Consider the following 15,619-nt stretch of genomic DNA (forward strand, 5'->3'; position numbering starts at 1 on the left):
CCGATGTGTACTGTAGGAGAGCAAGGAGCCAGCGCTAAGCGCGGCTCCCTGCTCTCTGCACATGTAGCACAGCGACGTTATGATCGCTGCTTCTGCTGTGTTTGACAGCTAAGCAGCGATCATAACAGCGACTTACAAGGTCGCTGTTACGTCACCGAAAATGGTGACGTAACAGCGACGTCGTTGTCGCTGTCGCTTAGTGTGACACCAGCTTTAAGGGCCTAAGATCACCTAACAAACGGGCAATGATACTAAGACACTTGAAAAGATTAAAAACAGATATTGCTCTACTACAAGAAACCCACTTGGGGAGGGAAGATTTCTTTCGCATGAAAAAATATTGGGTGGGTTCAGTATATGGGGCAGCGGCACAAGGAAGGAAGGCGGGCACAATGATTTTGATAAACAGCTTAGACATGAAGTAGTGGCTCAGGAAGCGGATGATCAGGGAAGATGGCAACATTTAATAATCAATAGCCCAGCGGGAACACTCAGCATATATAATATCTATGGCCCAAACTCGAAGCAGAATCCGTTTCATGACCCCATAAAAGCCATAATCCTCTCGGACAAGGAACCTAACATCATAGTGGCGGGGGATTTCAATGCAGTGCCAAACTCGGTGGAGGATAGAAGTAAGGGAGAGGGTGAGTCAGGATCCGGGGATAAAGGTTCAAACCACAGAGATGTCTCACTGGAGGATGTAGGCTTAAAAGACATCTGGAGACAAAATCACCCGCACGATAGAGAGTATACGCACTTCTCTCACCCGCACAACAGTTGGTTTCGTATAGACCAGATTTGGTTGTCTATGGAACTTGCGAATGATGTACAAAATTGCGCGATTGAGAGTATGGTGATCTCAGATCATAGTCCGGTGAGAGTGGACCTTAGAGAAAAATTCAAAAGAGGATCAGACATTATTTGGAGATTCCCGTCGTTCCTCATTAGGCAGGACAATTTTCGCAAGATAATACAAGAATGGTGGGAGGAGTTCTCGGAGGATAACAAGGATCACAGGGTGACCCCGATATTATTTTGGGAAACTGCGAAAGCGGTCTTGAGAGGACGCTTGGTGGGGTATGCGGCCATGGTCAAACGAAAGACGAATGTGAACTACAACTTCCACAGCGAGGCAGTGCGACTAGCGTATACTAATTATCTGACAGACAGGTCTAGCATGGCAAAAGACAGGTGGTTGGCAGCCAAAAGAGATTTTGACGAGTGGGCAAAAAAAAAAGGAGCAACTATTTTGGTCACAAAGAGGCGGAGCTTCATAGATTTGGTAATAAGGCAGCTAGGATGTTGGCAAATTTAGCAAGGGGTAACAGAAAAATGACGGTAATCTCTATGTTGAAAACAAAAGGTGGGGGGGTGACTTCGGATCCCAAGGAAATTAATAAGGTGCTGGGAGAATATTACAGAAAGTTGTACGGGCAAGGACAGAACGACATGACTGACGAGTCGAAGTGGTTACGACAAGCCCAATTACCTAGCTTAACAGTGGAGGAACGGGATGTCTTAAACGCAGACATTACAGAGGAGGAGGTTTCAAAAGCAATTGGGGAACTTAGCACTAACCAGGCACCAGGGCCTGATGGTTTCAATAGCGAGTTCTATAAAGCTCTCAAGGATCAGATTTCACCAGATTTAACTTCAGTCTTTAATGCGATCCTGGGAGGAGCAGAAATACCTAAAATTGCTAATATAGCATACATTAAATTAATACCTAAGGGAACTAAGGACCTGGACGACCCTTCGAGTTATCGGCCCATCTCGCTCATCAACCAGGACTTAAAAATAATGTCTAAAATTATGGCTGACAGATTGGCCACAGTCTTACCTAGGATAATTTCAGAACACCAGGTAGGGTTTATAAAAGGGAGAAATGCAGTGACCAACATTAGGAAGACCATTTTAGTGGTTGATGCGGTTAGATTGGGGCGTACGGAGGGAAAGGCAAGCCCTGCGTTAGTCACACTCGACGCTGAGAAAGCGTTCGATAATGTTAACTGGAGCTGGTTGGACAAGGTGATGGAGGCCGCAGGGATCTTAGGTAGGATGAGACTCTACATTAACAATCTATATGCCAACTCGGGAGCAAGGATCCACACCCCGGGATTTTTGTCTGACGTGTTTCCCCTGATGAAAGGGACGAGACAGGGATGCCCGCTATCCCCCTTAGGGTACCTTCACACTTAGCGATGCAGCAGCGATCCGACCAGCGATCTGACCTGGTCAGGATCGCTGCTGCATCGCTACATGGTCGCTGGTGAGCTGTCAAACAGGCAGATCTCACCAGCGACCAGTGAACAGCCCCCAGCCAGCAGCGACGTGCAAGCGACGCTGCGCTTGCACGGAGCCGCCGTCTGGAAGCTGCGGAGACTGGTAACTAAGGTAAACATCGGGTATGGTTACCCGATGTTTACATTAGTTACCAGTGTGAGCAGGGAGCCGCGCACACTGAGCGCTGGCTCCTTGCTCTCCTAGCTACAGTACACATCGGGTTAATTAACCCGATGTGTACAGCAGCTACATGTGCAGAGAGCCGGAGCCGGCAGCACAGGCAGCGTGAGAGCTGCAGAGGCTGGTAACTAAGGTAAATATCGGGTAACCACCTTGGTTACCCGATGTTTATCTTGGATACAGCTTACCTCAGCTGTCAGACGCCGGCTCCTGCTCCCTGCTCGCTTCATTTGTCGCTCTCTTGCTGTCACACACAGCGATCTGTGTGTCACAGCAGGAGAGCGGCTTTGAAGAAAACGAACCAGGGCTGTGTGTAACGAGCAGCGATCTCGCAGCAGGGGCCAGATCGCTGCTCAGTGTCACACACAGCGAGATCGCTAATGAGGTCACTGCTGCGTCACAAAAAGCGTGACTCAGCAGCGATCTCGGCAGTGAGCTCGCTATGTGTGAAGCACCCCTTACTATTTAACCTGGCAATTGAACCCCTATCAAGAGTGCTGCAGGGTAACAATAGTTTCAAAGGGATCAACATAAGGGGAATAGAGATGAAGTTAGTGCTTTTCGCCGATGACGTGATTTTATTTATGGGGGACCCTGTTGCGGACCTGCCCTGGACACTTGACATGATTGAAAAATTTGGTGCCTTTTCAGGATTTAAGTTAAACAAAAAGAAATGCGAGCTCTTATTTCTGAGCGGAGGTAAAGGGCCAACTGGGGGAAACCCAAGTGAGGGTCATGTAAATGGGATCCCTATAGTGCACTCATCGGTAAAGTACCTGGGAGTGTATATAGGGAGGACGGCGGAATCAATTTATAAACTGAACTATGGTCCACTGATCAGAAAAATCATTAATCAGTTGAGGGGCTGGAAGGGACTACCCCTGCCATTACTGGCAAGATGCCATCTCATAAAAATGATGAGCTTTCCTAGGCTGCTGTACCCCTTCCAAACGATCCCTCTATTGATAACATTAAAGGACGTTAACAGACTCAATTCAGCGTATGCAGATTTTGTTTGGAGGGGAAGGAAACCCAGAATAAAACTGCGCACGCTGATGAAGTCAGTGGAGGAGGGAGGAATAAATTTCCCGGATGTCATAGGGTATAACATTGTGTGCATCATGAGACACGTAATTGACTGGTTGAGAGGAACGAGCAGGCACTCAGATTATGAAACGGAACTCAAGTATGCAGAACCATGGGACCTGAAGTCCATTCTACACTCCCCACTGTCCAAGGTTGAAGGTCATATAAGAAACTCGGTTATACTCCGAGACACAATGTTGGCCTGGAGATTGATTAGACGGAAATTGGGACTTTCATGGAAAGTATCAAAATACCTAAATCCCTGGGCGTCGCCAAACTTTCCCCAGGGGAGAGAGAATAGTTATTCCTCAAATGGAAAGAGAAGGGCATTAGGAGAATGATAGATGTCATGAATGTGGAAGAGAGAAGATGGATGACGGGTCGGGAAGTGCTTGATAAATACAATCTCAACGGCCTCCACATCATTCAGTACGAACAATTGCAGCATGGAATAATGAGAGAGCTTGGTGAGATTGGAAGGGAACTGAACAAGAGCATGATTGACGAGCTTATGGGATGTAGTGTAGCAAATGTAAATGTTTATCGAATATACCAGACATTTAGAGGTGTGCTAATATCCAGGGAAGATAGTCGTACACTTCTAGCATGGGAAAAACAACTGAAAGGGCAAGAAGTGGTGGAGGTCATACTGAAAGGATGGGTTCAGATGAGGAAACAAGTCACTAACAAGAGCTGGAGAGACACCCAATTTAGGATATTACACAGGGCTGTTTTGGGCTTCAACATACCGGGCAGAGTGGCACGGTGTCCTAAGTGCCACAAAGAAAAAACAGACATGCTGCATGGTTTGTGGGAATGCAGGTCAATAAAGAGGTTTTGGAATCAAGTCAGAGCTTTAGTTCAGACAACATGGAGAATTTCCTGCAAACCAGAGTTAATGGTGTGGATCTTCCATTTTTTTGAGGGTGGAGTCAGAGGGGGATTGAACACTCAGGACAAAAAGACATTTGCAATCATACATGACATAGCCATGATAGCTAAAAGATGCATCCTAAGACACTGGATACAGGAGGAGGCACCATCCACTGGGGAAGTCATTGGTGAACTACATAATCTTTTGAGGCTGGAGAAATTAGAAACAGAAAGGGACAAGGATAATATGACAACCAAGTTTTTTGGGAGGTGGAAAGCTTTTATAGAAGTTTATTTCAAACAGGAAGACATAAATCATTTAGTGACACCTTTCAGGCATACGGAGTGGTACCTCCTAAATGAAATCCAGGATAGCTTGGGAAAGCTGAGGATTACCTAGCGGGGACCCAGGTGAAGGACAAAGGTGAGATGGTATGGCATCATCAAGGCACGGCATCGACATTAGAAATATTAAAGAATGGCACAGGGGTTCAAGGGTTTGTTTAATGTATGTTACGTTCGGATTTTCTAATTCTAATTTACTATTTGTCAATGTAATCTGAAATGTGATTTGAGATAGAGAGGGGATTTTACCCCTTTCTTTGGTGCATATTGACAGCTGACTTCTTGTCTTTTGTAAATCATACTACTTTTGATACGATATTGAATAGAATCTGTAAAATCAATAAAAATTGTTTGGAAAAAAAAAAAAGAATAAACTGAAAAGTGGGGCGTGCAATATTATTCAGCCCCTTTACTTTCAGTGCAGCAAACTCACTCCAGAAGTTCATTGAGGATCTCTGAATGATCCAATGTTGTCCTAAATGACTGATGATGATAAATATAAGCCACCTGTGTGTATCAAGTCTCCGTATAAATCTACCTGCTCTGTGATAGTCTCAATATTCTGCTTAAAGCACAGAGAGCATCATGAAGACCAAGGAAGACAACAGACAGGTCTGTGATTCTGTTGTGGAGAAGTTTAAAGCCCGATTTGGTTACAAAAAGATTTCCACAACTTTAAACACAAGGAGCACTGTGCAAGCGATCATATTGAAATGGGAGGAGTATCATACCACTGCAAATCTACAAAGATCTGACTGTCCCTCAATAATTTCATCTCAAACAAGGACAAGACTGATCAGAGATGCAGCCAAGAAGTCCATGATCACTCTGGATGAACTGCAGAGATCTACAGCTGAGCTGGGAGAGTCTGTCCATAGGACAACAATCAGTCGTACACTGCACAAATCTGGCCTTTTATGGAAGAGTGGCAAGAAGAAAGCCATTTCTCAAAGATATCCATAAAAAGTGTCATTTAACGTTTGCCATAAGCCACCTGGGAGACACACCAAACGTGGAAGAAGGTGCTCTGGTCAGATGAAACCAAAATCGAACTTTTTGGGCACAATGCCAAACGATATGTTTGGCGTAAAAGTAACACAGTGGACTTCCGGCTCCTGCCCCAGCCATGTGAAGACGTGTTAGTCCTGAGCTCCGTCACTCCTCACCCACCAAACACATGTAGTGGAGCTCCTGCCTGCTGCCGACCACCTAGCAAGCTTACCGGAGATGCCTGGGAGCAGTGTGTGATCGGGACTTCAGAGCACAGTCCTTGCAGGAGCAGTGTAGGTGAATTGAAGAGTCTGCTCCCCCGGCCACGAGTGTGGAGCTGTGCCCGCCCCCCTGCATCAGAACTCTGCAGCGTCTGCAGTGTAAAGCTGGGTTTACACACTGCAACATCTCAAACGACATCGCTGTAACGTCACCGGTTTTGTGACGCAATAGCGATGTTGTTTGCGATGTTGCAGTGTGTGAAACCTATCAGCGACCCGGCCCCTGCTGTGAAGTTGTAATCGTTACAAATCGTTCAGGACCATTCCTAGGTCCTTTGTTTCCCGCTGTGCAGCAAGCATCGCTGGAAAGTTTCAGTGTGTGAAAGACTTTGCAGCGACTTTGTTAGCAACTTCCCTTTCAAAAGGCTGCTTATCAACGTCCCCAACAACCAGCTAGGTCGCTCTGCAGGTCCGGATCGCTGTTGCGTTGTTGGACAGGTTTGCCTCTTTGACTGCTCACCAGCGACTTAGCAGAGACTTAGGGAGGTCGCTGTTACGTCACAAAACCGGTGACGTTACAGTGATGTCCTTTGCGATGTTGCAGTGTGTAAACCCAGCTTAACAGCCTGGGACAGCCGAATAAGTAAATAAACAAAAGTAAAGAAAAACAGTGACCAGAGAGGGAATGCTCTCCTGGAGTGATAACAGGCTCAGCTAATTAACTCTTAGGCTATGTGTCCACGGTAGAATGTACCTGCGGACTTTTCTGCCTGAAAATCCGCGACTTTCGCGGCAAATCCGCACCCGCGGATTTGCCGCAGATTTTGATGCGGATTTCTTTTTTTTTTTTTCCATTCTATACCCAAATCCGCACCAAAATCCGCAACAAACAATTGACATGCTGCAGATTTTTCCGCATCAAAATCCGCGGCAAATCCGCAGCGGAAAAATCCGCAGCATGGACACAGCATTTCCAAAATGCCATTGAAATGGCTTGGAAGTGCCGCTGCTGCAGATTTTTGGCAAATCTGCGGCAAATCCGCGGTAAATCCGCAGCGTGGGCACATAGCCTTAAGGCTCTGCTAGCAGGAGACCAGCTGTCCTAGAAGTGGTACAAAAGCCATAGAGAATAATACACAGCTCATCACTCAGGGGGACAAAATGGCGTCTGCACATGGGTCCGCACCTTCCACTCTGGCCCCCAGAAGATGAGGTGGTGGTAGCATCTAACGTGACACCGAACACTCCGGAAATCTTAAGCCAAATAGAAGGTATTGATTATAAACGACTGGCGGATGAGGTGGCAAATAGTATACTACCTGATATTTCTGTCACAGTTAAAGATTCAGTAAGGGCTGCACTCACGGCTTTGCAAAATCAGCTGGATGAGATAGCGGAGGAAGTCACGGCCATTGAAAACAGAATATCAACCTTAGAAGACGACCTGGGTTCGGATCACATTACAGTGATGCGCTTGTCAAGGGAGAATCTAATATTGCGAGACCGGATTGACGATCTAGAGAACCGCTCTAGGCACAGTAATCTGCGTATAGTGGGTCTCCCTGAGGCCTATCCCTATGGAGAATTGCATACTCTTTGCAAATCAATCATACCCAAGACCTTGGGCATTGCAGTGGGCAGAAAAATAGAGAGAGTGCATCGCATTGGGCCGCCTAGGAATAATTCAAAAGAAGACAAAGCCAAACGTCCAAGACAAATAATTACAAAATACTTGGATTACTCGGACAAACAAGAAATACTCCAGGTGTATAAGAGAAGACAACAGCCTCTGGAGGTGCAGGGATCACGTATCTTGATATTTGAAGATTTCTCAGCAGAAGTGACAAGGCAAAGGAGAGCTTTTTCTTCCATCTGCTCGTCTCTATTCAAGAAAAAGGTCCGTTTTAAGCTGAGGTACCCGGCTACTTTGGTTATACGGCATCAAGATGGTTCCTCCCATTCTTTCACGAACCTTGAAGATGGCAGAGACCTATGTGGGGCATATGAACAGTCCGCCTGGTTCCAGAAAATCCCCAGGGTCTGGCCATGACAACTCATCTGAGAAGGGTTCAGCGGGAGGAGCTTCGGAGAGGTCAACACCAGCAGCATCAAAGGGGAAGAATCCTCCCGGTAGGCAGCACAAAACTAGCTGAGAGAGACTCTGACCCAGCGGAATTTTCGATTGAATTTGGGGGTAGGAGTACTCCTTTATATATGTGGACAATTGTACAGGAACACTGTCCATTGGTTATGGGGAGGTTATGAAAGTCATTGTACATTGAGGTGGTAACGCGGTGGGGGAGGGAGTGATTTTTTTTTTTTCTCTCTCTTCTTCTTTTCTCTCTCTCTCTCTCTCTCTCTCTCTCTCTCCCCTTTTCTTCTTCTTTCTCCCCCTCTTCCTCTCCCTCTCTTGCTCTCCCCCTTCCCTCGCTGCCCATTTTTCTCTTCCTCTCTCATACCCTCCCTCTCTTTGTCCCTCCCTCTTTCTCTTTTATTTCTCTCTCCCTATCCTCTTCGACCTCTATTTCTTTCTCCCTTTCTTTTACTCCCTATTTCCCTTTTTCTACCTCTCCCTCGCTTCCCATTTTACCTCTCGCTCTTTTGCTTTCACCCTATTATGTATGTGTGTGTATATGTGTGTATATATGTATGTGCGTGTGTATGTGTATATATACATGTATGTATGTGTATATATATATGTATGTGTGTGTGTGTGTGTGTATGTATATATAATGTGTGTATGTGTAATATATATATATATTTTCCTCTCTACCTCTCTTTTCCTCTCTCTCTTCCTCTCTCCCTCTCCGCCACGGCGGTGTGAATATACTCTTACAAAAGTTGTTACATGAAAAAGTTTAGAGGTTTGACGGATCTCAGGGTCATGGTTGGAAAAAAGTGAAGTCCATGAAGTGTATGGGAGGCTGTGGGGAAGCAGCTGAATGGTTACTAGTGGGAAATGTTTTTCACCATAAAGTGTTAAGTATGTTGGTTATAAACAGTGGTTTAGACTGTTCTGTTAAGATTAGGTTTAGTATTGGTTCAGTGGTAGGCGATATTGGCAAAATGAAAGGCTACAGCAGTAATACTCATTGTCATCGGGGCAAATATGCGGATAATTACTTGGAATGTTAAGGGGCTACGCTCCCCACAAAAGAGGCTTAAAATATTGCGACATCTTAGTCACATCAAACCTGACACAGCACTCCTGCAAGAAACACATCTCGAGGGAAAGGATATACAGAGAATGTGCAAGTTATGGGTAGGGAAAGCTTACGGGGTCCCTTCAGTAAAAAAGAAAGCGGTGGTAATAACACTAATAAATAAAAAACTACAACATTTGGTTACGGATCAATATATGGATAAGGAGGGCAGGGTTTTATATCTGGCTCTGGAAGCGGGAGGGAAGTTGTATAACATCTTTAATGTCTACGCTCCGAATGATAATAACAAACCCGTTTTTCACCAGCTTGAAATTAAAATTCTGGAGCACCCACTCCCAAACACAATAGTAGGAGGAGATTTTAATTCAGTGGCCTCTGTACAGGAGGATAGAAAATTCCCGGGTGGAAATCCTAAATATCACCGTAGTCAAGATAGGGTCATGGGCCCTCTGTTGATGTCTACAGCTCTAAAAGACGCCTGGAGATGCTTGCATCCCCAGGATAGAGAGTATACTTATTACTCGCACGCAAACAGTTCATGGTCCCGTATTGACTACTTTCTCCTCTCTGGAGGGCTGATGCACAATCTGGAGGCAGTGGAGGTGGGAGACTTAGTAATATCGGACCATGCACCGGTGGTGATTGATTTGACGGATGCTTTCCCCAGAGGCTCAGACTATCTTTGGAGATATCCAACCTTCCTTTATGAAAACGAGGAGTTCTCACATAGACTGAAAGAGTGGTGGTCCGAGTTTGTGGCTCACAATAGACAACATCGAGATACTCCGATGCTATTGTGGGACATGGCAAAAGCGGTCCTAAGGGGCAAAATAATATGTTATGTTTCCTCAATGAGGAAGAAAATTCAGACTAAGTTTATTGAAACTTCCTTTAAGTTGAGACAGGCTTATACGTCCTTTCAGGAAAACCCAGACAAAGCCCATAGGGATGTTTGGTTGCTGGAGCAGGGGTCTTTCAACAGGTGGGCAGTAAGGAGGGAGCAAATATTTAAAACAGCCCAGGAGGCGACCCTTCATCGATTTGGGAATAAGGCGGGTAAACTGATGGCCAATCTGGTAAAAATTAGAGGGACTCTGCAAGGACCTATGCAAATGAGGGATCGCACAGGTGAGGTACACAATGATCCTGGGAGGATAATCGAAATATTGGGGGCATATTACAAGGACTTGTACACGGGGGACATACAAGTCACAATTCCAGATAACAATATTTTGACTAAAGTGACCCTTCCTGGGATCACAGAGGAACAACGTACTTTTTTGAACGCTAAAATTTCAGGGGAAGAGGTAGTTGGCACTCTCAAAAGTATGCAGAACAACAAAGCGCCAGGGCCAGACGGGTTCACGGCTGAATTTTACAAGACGATGGTAGATGAGACCTCTCCTATATTGCTAGAAATATACAACAAGGTCCTGGAGGGTGAAGCGTCTTTTCGCAATAGTAACCTAACCTATATAAAATTAATTCCGAAACAGGGTAAAGATCCGCTATCCCCAGGCTCTTACCGGCCAATTTCACTCATTAATTTGGACATAAAGTTACTCTCAAAAATAATGGCTAATCGCTTGGCGGTAGTCCTGCCCCATTTAATATCCCCAGCTCAAGCAGGTTTCATTAAAAATAGATCAGCGACGCAAAACATTCGTAAAGTCTTATTGGCCCTTGATAGGGTAAGCTCTAAGGATCTGGTCAATGAGACTCCAGCGTTATTATCAATAGATGCAGAGAAGGCCTTTGATAATGTGGAGTGGCCTTGGCTCTATAGAGTTTTGGACACAATGCTATTCTCGGGGTCTTTCTACAATGTGGTACGCGAGATTTATACAAATCCTAGAGCACAGGTTTATATTCCAGGTTTCCTCTCGACTCCCTTTCAGTTGCATAGGGGGACTAGGCAGGGCTGTCCCCTTTCACCACTTCTCTTCAACCTGGCTTTGGAGCCCCTGGCGAGGCTGTTAACTGACCATCGCACTTTTCAAGGGATCCTCATAAATAAGATGCGAATACAGGCGACACTCTTTGCCGACGATGTACTGTTGTTTCTCTCTGATCCTAAAACCCAGGTACCACTTATATTGGAAATATTGCGAGAATACGGGAGCTACTCAGGCTTTAAAATTAACCCAACTAAATGTGAATTGCTGTTCCTGGGCAATGGGAAGGCTCATTTGCAGGAGGGTGGCCAGTGTGAGCATATTTCTATAGCAAGATCATACATTACATATCTGGGCATTAGAATTGGTAAGGGGCCAACTTCTTTATATAACCTAAACTACCCACCTCTTATAAATCAAATAGTTCAGGACCTCCAGAGATGGCAGGACCTCCCGTTGAACATCATGGGCAGAGCAGAATTAAGATGATGTCCATGTCTAAGTTGATGTATCATATCCAAACTCTACCTTTTGCTCTTGAGACATAAGGATGTTGAACTTCTTAATAGAAGTTTCTCAAGGTTTGTGTGGAGGGGGAAACGAGGTCGCATTGGTATAAGGAAGCTGACTGCATCAAAGGATGATGGGGGATTAAACCTACCAAATGTTAGGGGTTACAATCTGGCCTGTTTGTCCAGGTATTGGATGGATTGGATTCATGGCTCACAGAAACACGTGTCCCTTGGAGTTGAGAGAGATTATGCGTTTCCATGGGATTTAAAGGCCCTTCTTCACACCAGTCAAGCTAATCTACCCCAAAAAATTAAGCATTCTTCTCTTTTTAAGGATACGATAGCAGCCTGGAGGGCAGTGAGGAAGCATTACAAGTTGGCATATAAAATGTCTAAATATCTACCGCTATGGAATAATCCAGGGTTCAGCCAGGGAATTAGCAATAAGCTATTTGAAGAATGGAGGCAGAAAGGCATACACAGGGTCTCCCATCTTTTTCATCCTTCTGAGCCAAGATGGTTGGGGAGGGAAGAATTGGTAGGCAATTATGGGTTGAATCCTAACCAAATAATCCAGTATGATCAGGTGAAGCATAAGGTTATGGCTCAATTGCAAGACATATCGTCGGAGGTGTCACTTAATACATTTGACGGCCTGGTCAAGTTGGCACAAACGTCCTCGTCAATTTCATCTTTATATGGGGCAATGCGAGACCAGTTGACTGGCTATCAGCCAGAGAGTTTCTTTAAGCTATGGGAAAAGCAACTAGGGGACCCCGACATTGAAACAAAGATCAGGGAGGGGTGGAGGGCCCTACGAAAGGCAAAATTGAATGAACAGTGGCGGGAGACTCAGTATAAAGTGATGCATCGGGCGATATATGCATTCAATTTGCCCAGAAAGCTTGAGAATCCTGAGCGGATTACTCGTTGTCCGAAATACAATTTAGAAGCAACGGATCTCTACCATGGATTGTGGCTGTGTCCCCACCTTAAGCCACTGTGGGCCCAAGTATCGAAGTGTGTTGCTAAACTCTGGGACATCAAACTCCTTCTCTCCCCTACTCTGGTTCTGTTCCATGCTTGGGAGGGGGTGGGCGTCGAGGGGAGGAGGAGTAGACATCCCCCTTTACTTATACATGTAATCATACTTGCAACAAAGAGGATGATACTGAAATATTGGTTGGAGTCAAAAGTACCCTCATTCGAAGAAGTAATAATCCATATAAAACGGCTGATGGAGTTAGAGAGCCTTGATGCTGGAAGGAAGTTGGGACGATTGGGCACTCACTTCAAAAAGTGGAGGGAGTTTATTATAACCTACTTCAATTCGGAGGAAATAGAACGCTTAATGTCACCATTTAAGGAGACGGCGTGGTATCACTCTGAGAAGTTAGGTGGTACACTCGGAGGATTGGAGGTGGGAGTTGAAGGTGACCAGGTGGGAGATGGTTTGAGTAGTGGTGGGTTCAGGGGGGGGGGGAGTAGGAGAGTTTAACAGGATGGTTTCAAATTCATTCATATAGTTAGTTATAAGGGTTTCCATGAGGTATTAAAGATTCTGAGTCTTGCTGTGAATACTGTGAACATTGATTACATATTGTACTGAATTGTAAATGTAAATGGAGCGATATACAATTTTCTTGTCATTTTGCTGATAATTTTGTTGATATTATTATTATTTGTTCTATGTAATGACTTGTTTGTTTGCTTTTGAAAATAAATAAAAATTATAATTTAAAAAAAAAAAGTAACACAGCTCATCACCCTGAACACACCATCCCCACTGTCAAACATGGTGGCAGTATCATGGTTTGGGCCTGCTTTTCTTCAGCAGGGACAGGGAAGATGGTTAAAATTGATGGGAAGATGGATGGAGCCAAATACAGGACCATTCTTGAAGAAAACCTATTGTAGTCTGCAAAAGACCTGAGACTGGGACGGAGATTTGTCTTTCAACAAGACAATGATCCAAAACATAAAGCAAAATCTACAAGGGAATGGTTCACAAATAAACGTATCCAGGTGTTAGAATGGCCAAGTCAAAGTCCAGACCTGAATCCAATCGAGAATCTGTGGAAAGAGCTGAAAACTGCTGTTCACAAACTCTCTCCATCCAACCTCACTCAGCTCAAGCTGTTTGCAAAGGAAGAATAGGCAAGAATTTCAATCTATATATAATATAATATAATTCTTGTGGAGACTAATGTTGGTGGCCACTTTTGAAGTAACAAATTAATGTGGTAACAAATCTATAGTAAGTTTCTCTTGTAGTTTCGCTAGTCACTAGTGTAAACGTAAGCCAGAAGTAGTCAGCAATGTGTTATGTAAGGATAACTGTGATGTAAAGGTTATTGCCGTACTGTGGGAAAAGCAACATAAAGAAATTTGTTCATATCACACTTAGGCTGAGTTCACAAGTCCTGTAATCATCTGTTAGAACAGATCCTGCAGAGATCCATGGGGAAATAAGTTCTGCAAACACAACTTTTTTGTCCGTTGTTAAATAACTGTCTGCCGTCTGTGTTTTTTTTTGTTGTTTTTTTTTAACATTGAAGTCTATGGAGAACAGATCTGTTAACGGATTGCCATTTAGCCATCCAAAATTATTCTTTCATTTGTAATAGATCCATTTGTGTGTTTTTTTTTGTTTTTTGTTTTTTTTACAGGATCAGTTTCAAACAGAACATCAATAGCAATCAATTAACGGATCCATTCTCTATTGATTCCCATGTAAAAAAAAAAAAAAAAAAATCCTTCAGAAATCATTTTGCCAGTGGATCTTTGCAGGATCCGTTCTATTACAGTACATGCCAACTCTACCTTAATTATATGCTGAGCACTTGTTTTACTGATTCCATGTCGCCTATATTGCCTGCCATCATTCACCCATGAATGGGTTAGGCCGTGAATGTGTGTGTATTTGATGAGTTACATTTCCATTAGGATAAGTAGAGCAGGAGAATGTCAATTTCCCTTACTGAATTATCGGAGAAGTCTTCTAGTTATTCATGGGATGGAGCTATAGGGGAAGGTAGAAACCACCTTCCAGCTTCTTCCAACACATGAATGGAAAAATTATAGTTTTTGGCCTCTGGCCGAATGTGACTATAACAGTTCCTATTAATCAGATATTGCTATTGCAGATGTCAACAAAAGGTTCCTATTAAAGGCTTGTCCACTTTATTAACTGTAGTAAGTCACTGTTCACATGGCTTTCTCATTTACTCTATTAGATTGCCGCTCGTTGTCTTGTAAGATCACCTTACATAAATGTTTGTCTCTAAACAGGGTACACTGGAGGTCTTGGAAGAGGAGATGCTCTCATTTTTCTCAGTAAGCCCGGAATCTGTATATATTGCAATGATGGAAAACAGGTACTGTCTGTGCCCCCAGGTTTTACTGGTCAGTTCTGCTGTACTTATGGATTCATTTCTATTTATCACTGTATTGCAGATGTATATAAAAAGGTTCATTAAACTCTTCCTACTATTTTGTAAAGTAACCCCAATTTGGTGGTCTTTGGACAGACTCCTAATCTGTCCCTTCCTCTCTCTTCCCCCTTTTGTTTCCTGCATGGATGATGTATTTTTGAGCTTTCCCATCATTATCTACTTGTTGATGAAGATATGCATGCTTACAGCTTATGATATGGAACCCGTAATATTCAGAGTGGCTAGCTGAAACCTCATGATTTTTCTCAACCCCTTCCTTACTGCCCCTGGCACCTCTGTAAGCGCTCTTATTAGCACCTATAGCCATACATTCCTTTTTAGACTTCTGATCTTCCAGGGCTTCTTTCCCCCACTGTACTATATAACCTTAATCTACTAGCACATGTATGGAGTAGACTTAAATAGAACAATTCATTTAAGAAGTCCTAGGTTTTAACACTGTTAGGCTGCGTGCCCACAATCAGTGTTTGCAGCATTTTGGATATAGCGTGTTTTTGCTGCATCCAAAACACTGCATTGTACAGTGCAAGCATAGCCCACTGTTCTTGTTTATTCAGCAGCAAATACTGACCTGCGGTGCAGCTTTCCAAGCCACAGCATGTCAATTGTTTG

General features: G+C 44.1%; 1 protein-coding gene across 4 annotated transcripts in view; it reads left to right on the top strand.

Moving 5' to 3' along the window:
- The window catches only part of R3HDM4 (R3H domain containing 4), a 148,037-nt gene that overhangs the window by 89,072 nt on the left and 43,346 nt on the right, over positions 1 to 15,619 (top strand). For 3 of the 4 annotated variants that reach the window (XM_075337879.1, XM_075337875.1, XM_075337876.1), the window contains one exon: positions 14,844 to 14,929. In XM_075337879.1, the coding sequence (XP_075193994.1) occupies positions 14,844 to 14,929 (86 nt within the window). The remainder of the gene's footprint in view (positions 1 to 14,843; positions 14,930 to 15,619) is intronic. The other variant, XM_075337878.1, reaches the window with a different exon arrangement.

This window comes from Anomaloglossus baeobatrachus, chromosome 1 (assembly GCF_048569485.1).
Source record: "Anomaloglossus baeobatrachus isolate aAnoBae1 chromosome 1, aAnoBae1.hap1, whole genome shotgun sequence".
NCBI lineage: Eukaryota > Metazoa > Chordata > Amphibia > Anura > Aromobatidae > Anomaloglossus > Anomaloglossus baeobatrachus.